This window comes from Periophthalmus magnuspinnatus, chromosome 1, assembly GCF_009829125.3.
Source record: "Periophthalmus magnuspinnatus isolate fPerMag1 chromosome 1, fPerMag1.2.pri, whole genome shotgun sequence".
In the NCBI taxonomy this organism is placed as follows: Eukaryota; Metazoa; Chordata; class Actinopteri; order Gobiiformes; family Gobiidae; genus Periophthalmus; species Periophthalmus magnuspinnatus.
The window spans coordinates 11712594-11734254 of record NC_047126.1 but is presented as its reverse complement, the minus strand read 5'-3'; the positions used below and the strand labels follow the sequence as shown (position 1 = coordinate 11734254).

Here is a 21661-nt window from a genome sequence, read left to right as displayed (position 1 = left end):
TATCAAAAGGTTGAGGTGGACGCGGTGTTAGGTGACGTCATGCGCGTCGTCCAATCACAGGCGGGCTCTGCGTCAGTAGAGTTCCCGTAGGCGGACAGGGGATTCCGGTTCCGGGTTTTTTCACGTCGCACTCGGAGACGTCCATTCCCTTGATTATGTTATTTTATTTAACATTGGCCTTGATAGACCACAGATTGTTATAAATATATTTCCACTAAAGAAACCTCGTTTAAGGTCCAAACATGGCTACCCGCTCGGAAAGAGAGAAAGCTCAGAAACTTAACGAGCAACACCAGGCCATCCTGTCCAAAATGCTGAGAGAGGAAGACAACAAGTACTGCGCCGACTGCGAGGCAAAAGGTGCGGTATTTACAGCAGTGTTTGTGCCAGACTTAAGTATTTACTCACCCAGATGTTATCTTAAATTTGCCGCTAAACTAACTGTTGTGTAGCATCTGCGAATGTTAGCGACGCTAAGCTAACTCAGTTGTCTGTAGTGGCTCCGGCAAGTCAGCTGACACTTCAATCCTGCGGGCTAAACTTAAGTGGCTAATAAGTGAGCTAACTTTCCTAAACGTACTAATGCGAAGCTACCTGAAATGCCTCCATCAAGTGCGTCAGCTCTCAAAATATTCGCAAACAGACATCGTATTTCATCATGAAGACATGTTTACTCAGCTAAGGGCATAGGTCATTTAATAGCCTTATCTTGCCCTAACACTTTTGATATTGCTGAACTCATCCACACACAAGGGTAATTTTCTTCTTTGTGTAGACGTTTTAAATATTTTCCTGACTTTCTTCATCAACACAATAACATAATATACATTTAATTTCCAAATCTGTTGAACTACTACTAAACTGTACTATGACAGCTGGATGTTTGGATAAAGAATTAAGTTGCCAAATTTGAACAACTGAAGATTTAACACATGTAGCAATTGAACCCTACCCTATCATGGTGACACTTTCAGGTCCAAGATGGGCTTCATGGAACTTGGGAGTGTTCATCTGCATAAGATGTGCTGGAATCCACAGGAACCTGGGGGTCCATATATCCAGAGTCAAATCTGTCAATTTGGACCAATGGACATCAGAACAAATCCAGGTACTCCAGTATCAGGATAATGCTGCTTGTTGTAAATGACGTCCTCTTTCTCTTTGTTTTCTATTGCAAATGTATTATTTATTATTCAACCTCTTTTAATAAATGCGCATTGTAACCTTTCTGGTGGAGAGTCAACCACCTGCTTGTATCCATGGAGATGTTATTACTTTGCCTCAAGGCCAAGTCACAGGTCATATCTGAAAAACTTACTGTGAGTGGTTGTCGTCTGTTCACAAAGTATTTTTGGCTATAAAAACACTATAATTCTATAAATGTTAGCTAAGGGGTAACATCTCCCCCTTGACTTCCCCTGAGAAAAATTACACAGTGCATCTTTTAAGTGCATGTAATTTGGTATGCATTTCATTTTAATATCTGTTTGTGTTACTTTACATTCTCAGAGTATACAAGATATGGGTAACACCAAGGCCAGACAACTTTATGAGGCCAACCTTCCAGAAAACTTCAGAAGACCTCAAACAGACCAGTATCCTTCTCAATAAGGAAGTCTTATAAGAGTGCACGTGTTATTAATGTCAGAGCTGCATCTAATGTACAGGGCAGCTTCGGCCTTGCTCTGTGTAAGTTTAAGTGCAAACAACAACAGTTCACTCAATGTATCAATGTATCTCTCTCCCCACTTTCCTTCCACACTCTGCCCTCTATCTGTCATCAAATAAAGCCTTAAAGATCTAAACAAATTTTTAAAATGTAAAATGTATGTGAATCCAGTCTTGTTGATGTACTTATATTTTCTTAACTGTGACTTCAGAGCGGTGGAATTTTTTATCAGGGATAAGTATGAAAAGAAAAAATACTACGGCAAGAATGTGACCAATGGGAGCAGTGTAAGTTCCTAAGTAGTGATGTAACTTCATTTAGATCTTGCATTAATTTATGACCTGATGTTTTCTTCAGCCTAAGGACAATAAGAGAGAAAAAGAGACAGACCGAGCAAAAGTATCATCTAGCATTAAGGTACTAATAAGCTGTATTCACTGTGCTATGTTTCTCATCTATAATTTACTAATGGTGTTTTATATTTAATATATGTAATTACTTACATACATGCATACACATATTAATACTAATATACATAATCTGCTGGATTTCCAGAGTGAAGAACCTAAGCCAGTTTCAGTCAGCCCTGTGAAGCCTGCAGAGCCTTCTGTGAACCTACTAGGCCTTGGTGAGTTGTGCGTGGGTTATGTTTTGGATTTCTTGTTTGACTTTAGCAAATGCACAGCTGATGTTTTTCCCAAGGTGAATAATTAATTGTTAATATCTGTTCATATAGCAAAAGGAAAAAATATGAAATGGAAAAAACATTGTAGGATTGACAGTTGACAGATTTTATATTTTTCTTTTGCTATGGATCAGACCTGGATGAGGGATTACAGATATCTGCTCATATATAAAAGATAACTGAAGCTGGGTTAAAATGTAAAAGCCAGCTTCAGTGTTTGTTCACTTTTTTTTACGCAGCTTAGTGTCTCTTTGCACTGAGGCTGATTTCACTTCCTCTTTTCATTGACCCTTGATCTAAACTTCTCATAGCATTGCACGCCTATTTTTCCTGCATGTTTAAACTTGACTTGAAAGCACAAATAAAAATTCTAGTTTAACTCTATAAACCCGAATCCTAGGCATTTCATGAGCAGTGATAACTGAGGCTGTTCATTTGGTCTAATGTGCTAATGTTATTTTCTGAAAATAAAATTACTCAAACTTTTATGTGTTTGTTAGGTAAAGGTTGATACTAATTCTGTTCCTTTTGTGAAATGTAAATGGCGACGGCTGTTTTGTCTTTTGTGTTTTCAATGGTGTTATTTGACCCTAGTTAAACCAGTTTGTCTCCTTTATCCTTTTCCAGACGCACCAGCATCTTCATCATCTAACAATGGTAGCTCGAGCACAACCCAGAACAATGACCTGGATATTTTTGGCCCCATGGTCTCCAACCCCATCCCTGCATCCACATCGGCGCCTCAGTTTCCTCAGGTACAACTAAGCAGCTTCACTTTAACTCTTAAAAAAGACACATTGTGGTTTTTGTCTGGTAATAAACTCACAAATATGTAAGTAATAGTTTTAAATGTACTTTATGTTAAACCATAATGTTAATCTAAAACAACTTGATAATATAAAGTGGAAACCATTTTAAAGTGAGTAAAAGGTTGTCTCAGCAAATAAAGTGAAATGCAACTATTCTTGCGTATCTAGCCAGAACCACACACTTCGACAAAAACGTACAAACACAAGTGCTTCTAGAACCGTATCCTGACAGGTGAATTAACAATAATCAGACGCATAATCTATTCATGTCAAAACAAACATGGCTACTTAAACATAAAAAGGAAAAAATAACGGAAAGGACTAAGAAACAGTGTGAAGCACCAAACTGTTCCTTAACTCAGATAAAGTAAGTTTTGTCCTGAATTATACAGAGGAGATGTCTTCCACATTTGAGAGACACGTGCTGCAAATGAGCGGCTGTGGTTGGATCGTCTCAAGTTAGGACAGAGGTTTATGGTCTGTTTGCAGACTCTTCTAGATTCAATCAAAATGTAGAAGAGACTGGCTGATCTGGCAAACTATTCTCAGTTAGATCAGATGATGATTCTTTGCATCAAGGATCCCTAAAGGCCGTGACATTGCTGTGAAAGAGTGAAGCCTAATTATTTACTGTAGCCACAAAACGCATTCACAATGTTAACTATATTTTAAGGCCTGTATGATTTTCTCAGGTGAGCTCCAGTAATGTTGCCAGTACTCCAACACAACCTCCAGCTGTAGCAGGAGGGGGTTCAGTATCAGCCTCTTCCCAGAGCGACCTCGACTTGTTCAGTGACAGCAGCAGTGCAGCTAAATCAGACGATGCAGCCAAAAAGCCCCTCTCAAAGGACTCGATCCTGTCTCTTTATGGTACCAACAGCATGCCCCAACAGGCTCCTGCAGGTAACTGCATTTTTTGCTCATGTAACCTCACATAAAACCTTTCATGAAATTCACATGTTCCCCATGCAAAAAAGATGATGTCTCTCCCCCTCACATGTATACAGCATTTACATTGTTCTGGATACATGTGCTAGAAAAAACAGGTAGTTCTGTTTAGAATGTCTGTAGGGTGATGTAAACTGAGAGCATGTACCATTGAAACCAGAAGTTTACATACACTATATAAAAAGGCAAGGCAAGGCAAGTTTATTTGTATTGCACAATCCATACACAAAGTAATTCAAAGTGCTTTACAGAATACGAAGGACATTAAATTACACAAATCAAAACATAAATAATCACAAATAATCATCATAATCATTATAAAATTAACATTAAAACAGAAGAGTGCGGAATAAAAACCTGTTTTGAGCATGGATTTAAACATTGTCAACATTGAGGCATGTCTCACATCTTCAGGAAGATTTTTCCAGGTTTTAATTGCAAAAAACTGAAACGCTAATTCCTCCTGTCCTGACTCTGGGCACCAGCAAGAGGCCGGTGCCTGAAGTCCTCCGAGTGTGAGATGGTTCATATGGCATTAACATTTCGGAGATGTACTTTGGTGCTGGTCCATAGAGAGACTTGTTCACAAGCAGAGCTGCTTTAAAGTCTATTCTCTGAGCCACAGGAGCCAGTACAGAGACCAGAGCACAGGACTTATGTGCTCATACTTCCTGGTTCTAGTCACACATATGCTTTTTTCTCACTGTCTGACATGAAATCACACTCAACTTTTTCTGTTTTAGGTCATTTAGGATTAAAATTATTTCCATTTGCTAAATGTCAGAAGAATGAGAGAAGGATTTTTTTTTGACAATTTTTCATTACTTTCTTCAAAGTCAGAAGTTTGCATACATTAGGATTACTATGACTTTTACACAGTTTGGGAAAACCCAGATGATGATGTCTTTGGAATCTTCTCATAAGTTTATTGACAACATTTGAGTTAATTAGAGACACACCAGTGGATGTATTTAAAGGCTACCTGAAACACACTGCTTCTTTGTTCCTGATAGCTTGGCAGATTTCTATTGACTTTCCCATGATGGTACACAGAATTGTGGACTTGCACAAGACTGGTTCATCCTTGGGTGCAATTTCCAGATGCCTGAAGGTGCCACATTTATCTGTTCAAACAATTATATGCAAGTATAAACACCATGGGAATGTCCAGCCATACCACTTAGGAAGGAGATTGTCCCAGAAATGAATGTGCTTTGGTCAGAAATGTGCATATCAACCTAAGATTAAAAGTAAAAGACCTTGTGAAGATGCTGGCTGAAGCTGGAAAGAGTGTGTCATTATCCACAGTGAAACGAGTACTGTACCAACATGGACTGAAAGGCAACTCAGGAAGAAGCCATTGCTCCAAAAGAAACATAAAAAAGTCATATTATAGTTTACAAATGCACATAGGGACAAAGGCCGTAATTTTTGGAAACATGTCCTGTGGTCTGATGAAACTAAAACTGAACTGTTTGGGCATAATGAGCATTGTTACATTTGGAGGAAAAAGGGGAGGAAGCTTGCAAGCCTGAGAACACCATCCCAACTGTGAAATACGAGAGTGGCAGCATCATGTTGTCGGATTGTTTTGCTGCAGAAGGAACTACTGCATTTCACAAAATGGATGGCATCATAGGGAGAGAAGGTTATGTGTAAATACTGATCTCAAGGCATCAGCCATGAAATTCAAGGTGCAAATGGGTCTTCCAAATGGACAATGACCCGAAGCATACTCCCAAACTGGTTACAAAGTGGCTTAAGGATAGCAAAGTGATTGTTTTGGAGTGGCCATCACAAAGCCCTGATATCAATCCTATTGAAAATATATGGGCAGACCTGGAAAAAGGTATGTGCAAGCAAGGTGGCCTACAAACGTGGCTCAGTTTCACCAGTTCTTTCGGGAGGAATGGGCCAAAATTCCTGCCAACTATTGTGAGAAGCTTATAGAAGGATATCCAAAATGTCTGACCCAAGTCATACAGTTTAAAGGCAATAGTAACAAATACTAATGGAATGCATGTAAACTTCTGACTTTGAAGAAAGTCATGAAAAATTGTCTAAAAAAACTCATTATCTCATTATTCTGGAAATTAGCAAATAGAAATAATTTTGGTAATATTAATTGACCAGGAACAGGAAATGTTTAGTCTGAGTTCATGTCAGACAGTGAGGAAAAAAAAATATATAGGTCTATTTATATAGTGTATGTAAACTTCTGGTTTCAACTGTATGTAAATGTGTCATTTATGCAACACAGACCTCAGAAGCACATGTTTGGGTGTTATATTCTCCTACAAGTACAAATTCTAATCCTTGCATTGATAAACTGTTAACTATCCCACTCAGATAACCACATTTTTCCTTTTGTAGCTGGCATGTTCATGGGCCCATCCCAGATGCAGTTTCCAGTCCAGGCTGCAGCTGGTTACCAGGCCTTTCCTGGAATGGCAGGAGCCATGCCTCCTACCACAGTCATGGGAGCCATGATGGCTCAGAGCGGGTCAGCCATGATGGGATCTAATCCAGGCATGATGGTTGGCATGACGATGCCCAATGGCTTTATGGGAAATGCTCCTGCTGCTGGAGTTATGGGCATGGCCCCCAGAATGATGGGACCTCAGGGGGGAGCTATGCCTGCAGGCATGGTGCCAGCTCAGGGCATGTATGCCCTCCAGCCGGGACAGCAGCCTCAGTGGAACATGGGACAGGTACAGCACCATTACTGCCCTCCATTAATCACACACTTTAGCCCTGTGAGTCAACGGTGTTTGAAGTGCTTATTAACTTATTAACACACTGTGCAATATGTGCCAAAGGACTATACACACCACAGATATTTGCTAAGTCATGGTTAGCAACAATTATTATTATTATTATTATTACGAAGATTTCTTTGTTTTACAAATATGGCATGGGTTATTCTTAAAAATACATTTGCTTGGCCTAAGAATTTCAAATGTAACAAAAGCAAGATTAGTAAAATTTTCCTTTGAAGCATATAGAAATATTCTGTGTAGAAATTGTATTAAGTGATAGTAAAATAGCTATGGTCAGGAGTGTACTCAATCGAGTGTGTGACATGAACAATTTATCTGCATTTCCCAGATGAACCAGCAGATGTCAGGATTGTCCCTGAATGGGGCGGGTGCTCAGATGGCCTTTGGTCAGCCTCAGACTGCTATGGGAGGCTGGGCCGCTGCTGGATCAGGCCAGACTCTGAGCACACAGCTGTGGAAATGAGCCTTTGGGTCCAGGGCAGTACATGTAGAGGCTGCAGACATGGGAGAACAGAGCTGCTCTACACCTCACTATGAACTGTGGCCTGTTTACAACAAGGACCTGCCTTTAAACATGACAATTGTATCTCTCTTTCCCTTTCTCTGTCTCTCTTTCTCTCTATTGTGTGAGTGAATGGGGAGTCATACAGGAGTATAGCCTGGCAGTTTCTGCCTGTCATATGGTTTTTGATCATAACTTTTATTTTCCTTTTTTGGAAAAATTACAAGGAAACAACAGTCCCAACAAATATGATATTGACATATCAGAAAAGCTGCAGGACCAGTTACACAAGCTTTTATTGTATCACTGTATCATTATAAGATTATAGAACATTTAAATGAATAGTATTTAATGGGAGAATAAGGACTTTTAGTCTGTCAGTGTAGCTCCCAAATGTACAGCGCTGTATAACCTTCTTTTAAAGTACTTGTGGTTCCTCTTAAAAAAAAATTAAAGTCATAATAAATAATTTGCTTTACGTGTATTCTGTGTGCATTTGATTATCGTAAAAAGTTCATTTATTGTGGCTGATTCTTGATGAAACCATACGAATGTATTAAAACTCTTGACTACAAGAGGGCACTAGTGAGCTGGTATTGCTCAGATCAGAGGTGGGTGAGGTGTGAAAACATGTTGCATATACTCAAGAGATAGTATCTGGAACCATTTATTTTGGAAGTGATACTTGTGTGTTTATGAAACTGTAACTCTATTTCTCTTTCATTAAATCAAACTGAAAATAGAAGTAGGTCTACTTGAGCACAGATTTTAAGAACATTTCAACACTGGTGTTTCTGCACTGGGCAGGGTGTGGCACTGTACTGAATAGGGGGCAATGTTTTGTTACCTGAAAGATTTCACCACATGCTTTTCAGCCCCTGCACTGACTGGTTAATTATTGCTTTATTGCTCTCTTGCTGACATGCATTACATCTGCTTCCACTATATCAGTGCATTTAATCTATCTTTTTAACTGGAAACAGATTTTTTTTTGTGAATTTAGATCAAATTGCACAACAGGCTACCCAACACAACATATTTAAACCTTGCATCTTGAAATTGATAGAAGATAAGTTCACATTTGCAATGGGGGCATGGTTGCATGGTTATTTTGGGGGTCCTGCTTGAAAAGTTTGGGAACCTCTGTACTTCATTTATAACTTTGCCATTACCCTTTTTAGTGAGCTGCCTAAACACTGAATTAGCACAGTTGCTCTCACCAATTTTAAGTGTTTTCTTTTTTAAATGTTTGACAGTTGTGCAGAAAGTGATACTAGCTTTGTGTCTGAGAGAGCCATTGTTTTTCTTCTTAGAAAAGGCTAGAGCATGTTCCTGTTTTTGTGCATGAATATGTACACCCAGCCCATGAGAATGAAAGAAAAATAATTTCTAAAAATTATAGTCACCTCAGAAAAATGTTACAAGCTCATCCATCCCTTTCTCTTGGTCTTTATTGTACTCACTGATGATAGTATGTGTTCAGCGTAGAGTGACTATAATCTGTGTTAATCGCTGTAAACCATGCACATGAGGGGCAGGGTGTGGTACCTCTAACCAGCCCTACCTGCTACATTCCCAGCCTGGCACGCCCTGCCTCTGCTACATATTACAGCAGTTGCACAACAGCTCAGGGGATGTGACTAGTACAACTGTTTCATACGAGAAAGTTGTGCAAAATGCAGTTATGATGAATGTTGAGACCCTTAATAAAGTTTGTGGACATGTTCTGCAAACATTATCGTTCTCTTAGTTTGTGAATAATTTTTTTACACCGCTCCTTAGTCTTGAGTTATATTCACAGATGAGTTTAGCCCTGGTTTTGTCTAGTAGAATAGTTTAATCCATTTCCATTTATCTTTACTTATACAGAGAGCCCAATAAGAGCACTCCCGCTCTTCTTTTCATGCACGCCCTGTTCAAATACAGAAAAATACAAACAAAGAGCAAATAAAAGAAATATAAGTCCATTCAAAACATTAAAAACAGCAGCAGGTGTGAGTATAAATGTTTTTCACAAGATTATTAAAGTGCATTTGTGGCACCAAAGTATCCAGTACTTGCCATAGATAATCTTGCAGTAGTTTCTTGGCCTACATTTACCAGTACTTTAATATATTTTGTACTTTATTACAATAGTAAAAAGTGACAACTTTCTTACACATGAAAACTACTGTATTTGACTAGTCACTTGTTCCATGCCTGGCAGAAGCTGAAAAGCCTTTTAAGTGTACCGTGTACTTGGTTGTGCTCCACTCTGTGCCTCTCATTTGTTCCTATGCGCAGTTCCTGCTCCATAAACTTTCACAGTGAGGTCTTATGCCACAGGTTTTTAGCAGAGAGACTCGGCATTCCTCTCAGTGTGTTTGTGAAAACCTGACATAGCCCAAGAACAAAGTGAAGAATACCCCTTCTATCTCTCTCCACACTGGCCCTTTATGGACTTTGTGACCCTGGGACATTGCATTCCAGCTGATACAGACAACAGGCTCGTCCATATAACTTAGTCTTTTGAACGACTTGTGCCAGTGCTAGATAAAGCCTAGTCTGACGAACACCAGGGACACTTTTAATTAACTTCTCACAAGAAAGAAGCATTGCATAAAGTACAAGTATGTTAAAGAATCATTGTATAAAAATGCATTTGCTCCAGCAGCAGAAGAACAAAACACAAACCTTATTTTATCAACTCGACCGTGAACTTTCATTTATCCCACCACTATCAGCTGTCACTATAAAATATATTGATTCTTTGTAGTTCATCTTTTAGTGGCCATAAATCTATCTCTTCTACCCATGTAGTAGAAGTACTACTATCTTTTATGTGGTTTATTTTTACCTGATCTAGACCTACGGCATTGTCTTTCCTCAGTCGCTCCCTTCTTCTCCCAGGATATAAACTTGCCCATGGGCTGATATCAATGACACACTGCTTGATACAAAAATTAGAGCTGGCATTGATACAATGCCTGTTAAACACTGGTTCTGCGTGTGGCCACGTGCACAAAACCTGTCTCAACAACCTACCCATAACTTCAGATGAGATTTACGGCTATGAAGATACTGACAGTTGTTGTAGTCATCATAACATTAATTATAATTTTATAATTTGCACAATGAACCTTGGATAAACTACTGAGCCATAAGAGAAAGAAACTTGCTCACACTAAATAAAGAACACAATAAAATCTTAAAATCTTAATTTTTTTCATTTTTTGTTTTGTTTTTGTTTTTTGGGCAGTTTGGTCTGTTAGCAACAAACTTTCATGTGGAAAGTACACAGTTGTCCACTCTGCACTGAAAGATATTTGAATATTTAATTTAATCAACTTGCAGCCATGGAGTTATATGAGATATTGTAACTTCAAAGGCCATTTTCTCAAAATGCATTTACTCCTCATAGGGACATGAGGATCACTCCTTAAAGTAGCTCCTACATACAACAAACTTTACAATCTTGTACTTAACAAGATTTTGATTAATCATACAGAAGAATTTATAAATATGTAATTTCACATCTGATTTATTAAAGTTTCAACTCCAGAAAGTGAGGCAAAATGAAATTTTTTAGGCACATTTTCAGTTAGAAATAGTTTACTGAAATAGTAAATAAGATATCCAAAATCCCCTCTTCTGTTTTGAATGTCCCAGATTTTGGCAGTTTTTAAATATAAAATGCCTTATTTGTATATAAAAACATTGCATGATGAAAAATGTGTAAAACATTTTGTCCTTACATTGATGTGAGTAAACGACAGAAGAAATTTCAAATTGATATCTCTAAATTTAAGATTTTTCCTATTCACCTGCAGCATACAGTTATATATTGTGGTATATGTATAGTATATTGTATATTAATGACTCTACATAGTTTCTAGTCTTTTTTTTTTTTGTAGCCAAACAGACTTCAAACAGTTAATGATTACACGTCAAACAAAGACCTTACTGATGCCACCACCTTCGTATTATGGTCAGCATGTTTCCGCTGTTTGCATAACATTAAAGAGACCCATATAAACTAAACCGAAAAAAAAATTTCATTTTCGCCTTTTTGGACACATTTGATATACCAGTGGTATCTAATCCCTAGTATTCTGTCTGCGACTAAAACTGACACAAAGACTTACCTTATCAGCCACTTTATATTTACTCTTAATTCTGTTTTATTAAGTAAAAGTAAGGTACTCAATATAATCAGACATAGAGACATATCACAGAAGAGTTGATTCTTTATGATTTTAATATGTAGACCCTGCAATCAGTCAGTCACAACCCATAATCAAATGAGACTGGATAGGTACATGCAGGATCAGACTTGTTTGTAAATACCTTAAGTTCATCACATTGACGTCAAAGCTTGAAAAGTTCTGGTCATATATTGGTATGGGTGAGTTCGTGCTGCCTTGTTTTACTTGCCCCTTAAACAATAGCTGAGGTAGAGCTAGTGTCCCAGAACGACTCCTAATATGGCTGAGTGCATGTCTTCAGAGTGACCTGCTTCGTGTTGCAATGTGATCCTTTCACTCGGCTCCAAAGCCAACATTACGCCATGAGAGGGGAATTAGGAGGAACTCTCCCCTGTATCGCACCAAGGCATTTCTGTCTGCCTTATCTGCGTCACAAATCCCCTGTTGAAATACTCAATCATTCAACACACCACTGTGTAACCGTATGATTAAAGCAGTTTCATGATTTATTGTGTATAGTTTAACCCAGAAAAGTAATGCTCCTAAGTAACATACGTGGAATATTGACTACATTACATTTTAGGCCTTTCATGATGCTGCAGATGCAAAAGGAGGTTTCAACAAACACAGTAATATTGGTAAGATTGTACTAATGGTGCATTAGTTTAAACAATGGTCTTTGGTGTATGTTTTAAGTAAATTTCTTCATTTTCTGATTGTTGTAAAGTCAAATTATGCCTTTATAATATTTTGAATTAACAGTATTTACTTGAGTACAGACTTTGCTTCCTCCACCTCTGTTTGCACATGGCCTCTCCAGCTCAGCCCAAACCCCACCCTTCAGCAGTATCAAAGAGTTGCATTGGTTGTTTGGCTGTTGTGAAGTCTATTGAAAGTGTTAAATTGTGCTGCAGCATTTGCACAGTGAGTCTCTTTGTTCACTTACTCAGTGTTTGCCTTGCTCCACTGGCCCTGTTCATGTTCTTGATATACAGTGACTCACTTCAGATGGGCCTGGCTTTCACCTTCAGGAAAAGATTAGTCAGAGAAATCTGTTTACTTAAGTCAGTTTTGTAGAAAGAAAATACATTGTAATGTTTTTCTTGTAAGTATGTTTTGAATGAAAATGCTTCTTTTTTGAGCACACTAACTAAAGGTGCAGTATGCAACTTTACTGGTGGAGGCACTGTCACCTGCTTGTCTTCATGGAGATATTGTTGCTTTATCTGGATTGTCCCGCAGTATGGCATCAAACTTGTCTATCCCCATGGAGATGCCGAAGCAAGTTTAGGTCACATCTGTGGAGAGGCGACTTCACTCACAGTAAGAATACATGTTTTTCAAGGTATTTCTGAGCAATGAAAAGGCTATAAATGCAAGATAGGCTTTAAAGCCATTCTTAGGAATATTCTTGGCAAGGCAGTACATCTCCATGGAGTCAAGCAGGGCTTTCCACCAGAAAAGTTACATAATGCACCTTTTTAGTGGGCCAATCATAACTGTATCATAGGCTTCATCCTCCCTTTCCATGTTTTTAATTGTTAGTTGAGGCCTACACAAGAACATTTTCTCTTTTCCCTCTGGGGTTGTAAACCATTGTCCACTTTGTAATGACATCATCAGTATTATGTAACACATTTCCAGTCATTCCCTGAGTGTGCTGTTGCCTTGACAACTACACAAACATTGGAATGTGTTGGAAAATTCTGCACGATAATTTTTTTACACCAACAAATCCCAGGACACCATGATGTTTAGTGTTCACCAGCAGTTTTTATTTCAGTCACACAGCACTGCACTTTGTTTAGACATTTTTTTTAAGCATTTGACAAAAGTTGAACATTTTTCAGGCTTTTGGAGCTCTGTTTTGTCATCCCATGTAACAGCTTTCATATTGGGGGAGGGTGCATATCTGTATGGTAAACGTGAGTGTGTCTGAGTACAGCCTGTCCTGCCAGCTGGATGTCTTAACTGCGCACAGTTGTGGTGGTTATTGTGGTCTTGCCTCCTGTAAAACAATATAAAGTCATTAGTATTTATTACCATCACACTACATTCATTGATATGTGATGTTTAATACCTCCAATAGGTCTGGCCTCTTCTGTCTCCAGTAGGGATCTGTAGGTGGCGATCTCCTTTTCTAACCTCGTCTTGATGTCCAACAGCATTTTGTATTCCTGGCCCTGTTGCTCGATGCTAGCGCGGACATTAGCAAGCTCTGTCTCCAGCATGTTGATGGTATTCTGGAAACCAGCTAGCATGGCACTATACCGGCCTTCTGTCTCTGCCAGTGTGTTCTCCAACGCTGCTTTCTGTCATGACACAAAGACAAGACTTATTGTTCACAGATCCAGACGAGTTAATCATCGTTTTGTGTTTCCTTTCCTACAGTCTTTGTACACACACTGGATTCTGTCTGCATGAAAGTATATTTTGTTAAGACTTTCAATGTCTTTACTTTGTTTATATTTTGTACATATTCAGAGTTTGCTCAAGTTTATCGAGTCATAAATTAAGTCAAATACAAAAACTTGAATATAAAGTAGTCCCTATGATCAGACCAAGTGCATATGTACAAAAGTGTTGATTCTGCAGGTTAAATTTTGAATACACTATTGTAGACACTGTTTCTTTAAGAGCTAAATGTATTTGATTACAATCTTTAGGCCACTGGATCCCCACATTACCACCCTCTGTCACTCGACACTATTTGTTTATGTGTATGAAAACTCAAGTGATATTTTGAGAAAGCCCTGAGTTTTAGATAAAGGAGCTGTTTTTGGCAGGCAGCGTTGAATTCTGAAATCCATCTGGCGCACATAATTTGAGGGAGATTTAAAACTGTGCAGTCCAGCATTCCTTCACTCCTCCAGCTCTTTTATGTCTGCCTTAATTTGAGCAGATGTGTGTGAAACGCTTTCCATCTTTTTCTATCAATCTTACCTCCTCACTTACAAAACCTCCCTGTTGCCCTTTCTTTTTTAAAAGCCAAGACTATTTCTGGGTGACATGACAAAAACTCTGGAGTTTGCTCATATAAGGTAATATCAGTGAGTGGGGGGCTGGTGGGTTGGATGTCTCACCATGCTCAGCTGAGACTGTAGTTCAATCTCGAGCCCCTGCATTGTGCGCCGCAGGTCATTGATCTCTGTCTTTGTCGTCTGGATTGTTTCTGTGCTGATGGCGACTTCCTTTGAGAGTGCTGCCGACTGTGGAACAAAGGCACAATGAAAAACCATTATAACAGGATTACATTTAATTACATGTTTAGAGTCGAGCAGGATGCACTCATAAAAGCACTTTTTAGCCATGTTTGTTTGCATATGGGAGCATAATGTCGTCACCTTTTCATTAAACCAGGTCTCTTGTTCGCGACGGTGTTTGTCTGTGATGGATTCATACTGAGCGCGCACTTCATCCAGGATTTTGCTGAGGTCTTGCTGGGGCACGGCGTCCACCTCCACATTAACTGTGCCGGTGAGCTGAGAACGAAGGGCTGCCAGTTCCTACAAAGTCACAATCACAAATTAGCCAATAGAATCATCACTATCAGAGAGCCTATAATAGACCCAAGAACAGTATGATCTTACCTCTGCGTGGTTCTTCCTGAGGTAAGCCAGCTCATCTTGCAAGCCTTCAATCTGCATCTCCAGATCTGCCTTTGTGAGGGTGGTCTGGTCCAAGAGACGGCGCAGGTTGGCAATGTCGGCCTCTACTGACTGGCGCATCATCAGCTCGTGCTCGTATCTATTGACAACAGTTGAGGTTAATTCAAAGTACTGCATTATAAGGGAAGATGTAGTATTGATCTGTTGGGTTGATCTGGCCATACTTGGTCCTGAAGTCATCTGCTGCCAGTTTGGAGTTGTCAATCTGGAGGAGGACGTTGGCATTTGCAACGGTGGCAGCTGCAATCTGAAACCATAAAGTGCTATTAAATTATACTCACACTTTCACACTTTTGAATGCAGAAGATTAGCTCAACTCCAAACCAAGCACATTGATCATTACATAACTTTGTCCTCTAAGAACTGAATGCCTCAGATGTGTCTGCACTCACTCTGCTAATGTTTAACAGCTTTGTAAACATTTCACATGGCATAGATGCAGCCTTTGCACAGGGTTTACCTTGTCTTTGAGGTCGTTGATGGTAGCCCAGTAGTGGCTGTAGTCTCTCTCTACTGCTGGTCCCTTCTGCTCATAGTACTCTCTGATTTGCCTCTCCAACTTGGCGTTGGCAGTCTCCAAAGACCTGACCTTGTCCAGGTAGCTGGCGAGACGATCATTCAGGTTCTGCATAGTGGCCTTCTCATTCATGTGGGCATTGCGCTGATCCAGGGCATTGGCCAGGTCAAAACTCATACCCCCACCCATACCCCCACCCATACCCATACCCATACCTCCACCCATACCCATACCTCCACCATACCCAGAGGACACAGAGTACATCTGGCTGGAAGAGATGCGGGGAGCTGCCCTGTATCCAGAGATGCTGTGGGCCTTGACGACAGGAACAGAGGAGGTGTAGGACATGCGGGTGGAGCGCGCCACAGGGCCGGTGCTGATCATGGAGGTCTGGCCGAACATCTTTGAGATAGTTGGATCAAACAAGAGACAAAAAGAGGACCAGCTGCAGACTGTGGCAGGACTGTGGAGGAGGATAGAGAGAGGCAGGCTGCTCATATAGTGCTGGTCCAGGGCAGGGCCTGAGCAGGCTGGGAGGAGGAGGTTGGACAGGGGAAGGAAAAGAGGGAGGTTTCCTTTGCTGCAGGCTTGGCCGAATCTCATCGTGTTTTTTTAAGGATTAGAGTCTATCTTTCCATTTTGTCAAGAATGTGTGTGGTGCCTATTGTGTGAAGCAGTGTTACCATCCTGCTACATGTATTCAACTTTTCCAAAAGACATCTTAGAAATCTTTTACACTGCATAAAGCTGTTTTGATTATAATGAGGACATGTATTTTGACCCATATTTGAAACAGTATCAGAGATTTGTGAAGTTATGCTATGAATTATACTGTTTATATCAAGTAGAATTTTACTTTAAATAACTACTTAATGTAGCATAAATAACATGGTAGTAGTTCTGGGAAAAAAAAAGTTTCAACTTTTATTCTGTTATTTTCATTATTTTATGTCTTTGGTCGAAACAGTTCTCATAAACTCACTAGAAGTTATGATCAGACTAGAGCCAACAGGATAGGTGTGACCTTCATAGAGTTGTGTCCCTCCCTAAGTCAATGTTGAGTCCAAATCAAATATAATAATTTAACTGTAAACCTGAGAGACATCAGATAAGTTTTTGCTCTGGTAGCTCTTAGACTGATGAAGTTTTTTGCAGCCTTGAACATGAACTCATATTGTTTTCAGCCAAAACGATTTTAAACAGTATGTCAGGCCTATTGTTCACCATATCACACACAACATCCCCTTGGTTGCTTATATCCTGTCTGCAGCATATGAGGGATGAGGAAATTGCCTTCAGGGAGTGTGTGTGTGTGTGTGTGTGTGTGTATGTGTGTGTGTGTGTGTGTGGTGGTGGTGGGGGGGGGGGGGGGGGGGGTTTGGTTTGTGCCGCTCTGCTCTGGTCTTTGCTGAATAACATCTGGAGTGAGCTTAAGGGGGGCAGAGAGGGGGGGCAGAGAGGTCAAACCTCAGTCAGTGGGAGAAGTGAATCATCTTTCTTTGGAGATGTGTATGTTTTTCAGTGCATTACATAAGCCATTGAAATGTCAGATTCTGTCAGTGTTCCAGTGAACACCTATGCGACATGTTTTGGAAGTAGCGAGTTGAATAGTATGACCCATGTCTACTCTGCAGATTCTCAGTGTGGTGTAGAATAAATTGTAGCAATCCAAGAGTTCAAGAGAAGAGACATGATGCTTGAGTTCTAACACAGGAGAGGTTTATCAGCACCCAAAGACATGAACTTCAAGAGCTTGTTATAGTGTTGTCCATTCTAGTCTAGTGCAGTCCAGTCTGGCTATGCTTCTGTTGTAGGGAGTATTATACCTCTAATGATGAAGACCAAGAAAACAAGGTCTGAGCTGGCATAAGTGCTCTAGATACAGCACAGAAATTGATTTTTTTCAAATAGATAAGCAGTGATTTACCCTCAGAGTTGATACTTATGCAACCTTTCTGGTGGTGGCTCTGCCATCTGCCCGTCTACATACCTTGGAAAGCAATAAAAGCACTGCAACTGAAAATACAAGATAGATAAGTTTAATGATAAAGAAATAACATCTCAAACATGTGTCAAACTCCCACACCAGAAAAGTTAGTTAGTGTAACATTTTGTCTTAAAAATGTTAATGCATGTTTGAGCAAGTCTTAAGATATTCACATTTGTGCAGTAAGAAACTCCTTGTGGGAAACTAAGCTTTAGGCTTTACATTTCGTTCAACTGTTCAATGCTCTGGGTGTTTCAGAGTTTTTCCTCACAGGGCATATTTGAAAATACAACGCAAAATGGGATAACAGTGATTTTCCCAGAGGGATGGCCATCTATGTTTCCAGTTTAAAAAATTTCTCATCCTGAGTAATTGCCCACATTTGACCCATCCTTCAACCAGTGCCACTGGTCAAACTCCAGCACCCAGGGACCCATCCAAGACCATGAGTCAGGATTTTAGAGTGATAACAACTGTGCACATGGTTTAATTTGATGGGGGAAAGCTAAGACACATTGCCCTGTCTGTGTCCACAGAAGAGGAAAAGGCTGAAGTATTTTGATGTAAAAATGATGCAGATCTTTGAGGTACTGGTAAATAGTTGTATTCTTTGATTTGTTGCTCCTAAAAAGCAGTCACCTCAATAGGATTCATGCCAAGGCAAGTTTATTTGTACAGGCCTTAGTGCTTAAACCTGTCAACCTTGTAATAACAAGGATAAGTAATGGTTGTCCAAAGTCTGAGGACCAGAACAAAAGCTTTACAGATAGGAAAGGAAAAGTTATGTGAGCTCTCAGAGGTGCATCTGAAAGTGAATGGGAGTACAACAGGGGCAAGACTTGCCCATGATTGTTGCCCATGACCTGAAAAGATTCACTCTGTGAATATACAAATACATGAATAAGAACTTGCCTAGTATACTGTTTTTATGAGTATTTCTTGTATTTATTTTTTATTCCACAGTAGCCATTCCATTAAGAAGTTCCCATGAACACAATGAATCATTGGCCTACTTAAAAATTACCAGGTAAATGCAACTCATGCAGAATCCAGTTAATAATACCTGGTTCTTCCTGACAGCTGATTCCACACAGCAGAACACATACATTTTCTCTTCAATTCTCTACAATTTCATTTTGAAAAAGGAACGATTAAATCACTAGCGCTTACCTGCATGCAAACATGGTGAATATATTTTATTGTGGGGTTTTATTATTGCACTCACTAAGGGGTTACTATGTGCATGGAACCTGTGCTGAAAACGGGCAGGGACAGTGAATACCTTTTAGATTGTCTCAACCTTGAGATTGGGCTTGTGCATGAACAACAGGTGACAAATTATCAACAAGTCCCTGCAAAGACGGTGAGTTCACGTCTGAGCTGCAGCTCAACCCAGCCTTGTGACTAATGCAAACTGGGCGTCAAGATAAACACAGACAATAATGACAGTTATGTAGCCTATATTTTATTATGACGCAATCCATTCATTAGACATTCATACTACTGGTTAACATGAAGCATGCAAGCATGAAGTTTACAACAGCTTAACATGTTTTTTAAGTTGTTGAATAAACAAGAAATCATACTTAGAAAAATGTTTACCCCCACTTCTACTTCTTCTAATACTACTCCTGGTAACTCATATGTGTTCTAATAATGCAATAATATGTTCAATTAAAACTGAGACTAATGCACATAAAAGTTTTGTCATGTTTATTGTTTAGAATTGGTTTACTAAAACCATTTCTGCAGTCACCTATTACTGTAAGGCTGAATTGTAGAGAACAATGTTGTCCCTTCGGCCTCTAACTACCTCCAGATATCCTTAAACCTACACAATAAAAAAGTACCCCCACATAAGCTTCTTTCGATCTCTCAATCCTTTGCAAACTTAGACTGTTTAATTTCAAGTGAATCTGGAGCCAGTTATAATCTGCATGACTCAAAGATAAAACTCTCCCACACCCTTCACATGAGAGTGCTGACTGGTACCACTGAAAGAAAAAGATAAGGGCATTTCTCTATTAACATTAACCAAATCCACCCAACAGTCACCATTATGCAACAAAAACAAATGTTCACAGTTGTGCATGACTTTTCTTCATTTTACTAAACCAGTATAGGCTATATAACGGCTTTCTGAAGCCTAAGGTCGTATAGCTGTAAAACAACTGTAACAATGATTGACACATTGAGCTCAACACCATAAATGTAAAAAAGACAAAACATTACTCTGAGGTTTTCTTTACATCAAATGCACTACAAAAATGATTGCATAAAACAAAGATGTGGCTATGAGATCATTTATGCGGAAGGATACAACAATCATAATCATAACACACTACTATTTGTTTGCATAGTAACCACAAACACTCTCACTATCTCACCATTGTCTTTTCTGGGCAATCGAGATTCCTCACCTGAGTTTTGGCTCAGTGTCCGGCCATTTGTTCAACTCTGGGACTAAATGTTGCCTCAAGTTCCAATGTCTTTTAAAAACCTGATAGGTCATTGATTTTTGCACTGCTAAAATAGTGATGTTTTTAGCTTCTTAGTTTATTACAGTGAATTCTTGGGTCTCGTCACTAAAGGAAAAAAACAGGTTCAACATTTGTGAACGATTTTTTCTTTAATACAGTGTTTTCAATAGGATAAACTGGCTGCTGTCCCCCATCTGGAAGTATGACATTATCACATCAAAAATCTAAAAATAAAACACCAATATTGCCTTTACTTCTACAGGTAGGTGCATTCAGTTTAAGGGACATTGATGCCAATCTAGATTAGGTAAATTAAATCAGCATTTTTTATGAGACATAGTTGATAAAATAAATAATAATTAACTTTATAGCTGGTCATTTAATACAAGTCAGGGCCAGATCATTGTTGTATATTAACACTGATTATCCCAGCTGAATTAACAACAGTTTTATCAACAGTTATATGAGTCTTTTTAGTTAAACTCTGTGGGAATATTTTGTCCCAAAATCATAAATCACAATAAATACTTGATTGTAGGGTGTGTGCTGCCTGTGTGTTCGGTTGCTAAGTGTGACTCAATGCTGTGGCTTAGATCTTCCTTCTTACATGCCACACCCCTCCACAACACCCCAGTCCCATCTCCAGCTCTCCCTGCTGCACCCTGCTCATGCACCTCAACGTGCAGTGCTCCTGTGGGCCAGGTCAAACACCACCTTTACATATGATATAATATGTTAGCTGAACATATCAGGTTTGTTAGACCTACTGTAGAAAGTCAACATCAGCAGGTTATGTCAACAGATCTCAATATATTCGCTTGATAATTACTAGCAGGTTTGTAATAGAATCAATACTGGTCTACATGTGAAAGCCTTCCACACCCAGAGGTCAGGTCAGAAACATAAGCTTACAGGGCAAAAACTGGATGAAAACAGCCAAACAGAAATTCATTCTTAATTCAACTTTTCAAAGCAGTCACAGAAATTTGATTATGGAAGTATAATAAGGTCTATCTATAATATAAGTTCTTATTATGGATCCATGAATTGGATCAAATACATTGTCCTATTTAATTCTGTACTGTATGCACTTCCCATGTCTTTTGTTGACCCTCTGAAGACATTTGCTTGTGCTTTATAAATGCTAATGGGCAACCAGGCAACCATATGATTTTGTAAAATGCTTCCATGCTGCACACTCACTGACCAGTGTAGCCTCTTGTACATGCCACACCTTTCCATCTAAACTATGAGGGGGTAAAACATGTGCAAGTGCTCCATCTAGTGAAACCATATAGAAACAGTTTAGGCAGCATGCCACACCCAAAGAGGAACCTACCAAAAGTTCTGATTACAATCAAAGTGGTATTCATAATTCAGGATATACATGGAACATACTACAACATTTGTTCATTTGAACTGTTTTGCATCA

General features: G+C 39.3%; 2 protein-coding genes across 2 annotated transcripts; one reads left to right on the top strand and one right to left on the bottom strand.

Annotated features, from left to right (window-relative positions):
• Positions 1-56: 56 nt before the first annotated feature.
• Positions 57-7877, top strand: smap1 (small ArfGAP 1). The gene is made up of 10 exons (XM_033969473.2): positions 57-360; positions 975-1108; positions 1510-1595; positions 1881-1956; positions 2027-2086; positions 2225-2297; positions 2982-3109; positions 3856-4066; positions 6485-6822; positions 7220-7877. The coding sequence occupies exons 1-10, from the start codon at positions 243-245 to the stop codon at positions 7352-7354; spliced, it is 1359 nt and encodes a 452-aa protein (XP_033825364.1). The 5' UTR covers positions 57-242; the 3' UTR covers positions 7355-7877.
• Positions 7878-13330: 5453 nt separating this feature from the next.
• On the bottom strand, positions 13331-16245 carry krt94 (keratin 94). The gene is made up of 7 exons (XM_033969451.2): positions 15706-16245; positions 15410-15492; positions 15168-15324; positions 14922-15083; positions 14661-14786; positions 13658-13889; positions 13331-13585 (listed from the first exon to the last, which is right to left on the bottom strand). Exons 1-7 carry the CDS (start codon positions 16162-16164, stop codon positions 13545-13547), a joined length of 1260 nt encoding a protein of 419 aa, XP_033825342.1. The 5' UTR covers positions 16165-16245; the 3' UTR covers positions 13331-13544.
• Positions 16246-21661: the final 5416 nt, after the last annotated feature.

What these genes read in the sequence shown, in the direction of transcription:
- smap1 (XM_033969473.2), top strand. Translation starts at nt 243, where the DNA reads ATGGCTACCCGCTCGGAAAGAGAGAAAGCTCAGAAACTTAACGAGCAA. An exon ending in ATGTGACCAATGGGAGCAGT is followed by an intron (nt 1,957 to 2,026) that starts GTAAGTTCCTAA and finishes TGTTTTCTTCAG; the next exon opens with CCTAAGGACAATAAGAGAGA. An exon ending in CGGCGCCTCAGTTTCCTCAG is followed by an intron (nt 3,110 to 3,855) that starts GTACAACTAAGC and finishes TGATTTTCTCAG; the next exon opens with GTGAGCTCCAGTAATGTTGC.
- krt94 (XM_033969451.2), bottom strand. Translation starts at nt 16,164, where the DNA reads ATGTTCGGCCAGACCTCCATGATCAGCACCGGCCCTGTGGCGCGCTCC. An exon ending in TCAGGAAGAACCACGCAGAG is followed by an intron (nt 15,084 to 15,167) that starts GTAAGATCATAC and finishes GTGACTTTGTAG; the next exon opens with GAACTGGCAGCCCTTCGTTC. An exon ending in TACAGTCTCAGCTGAGCATG is followed by an intron (nt 13,890 to 14,660) that starts GTGAGACATCCA and finishes GTGTCATGACAG; the next exon opens with AAAGCAGCGTTGGAGAACAC.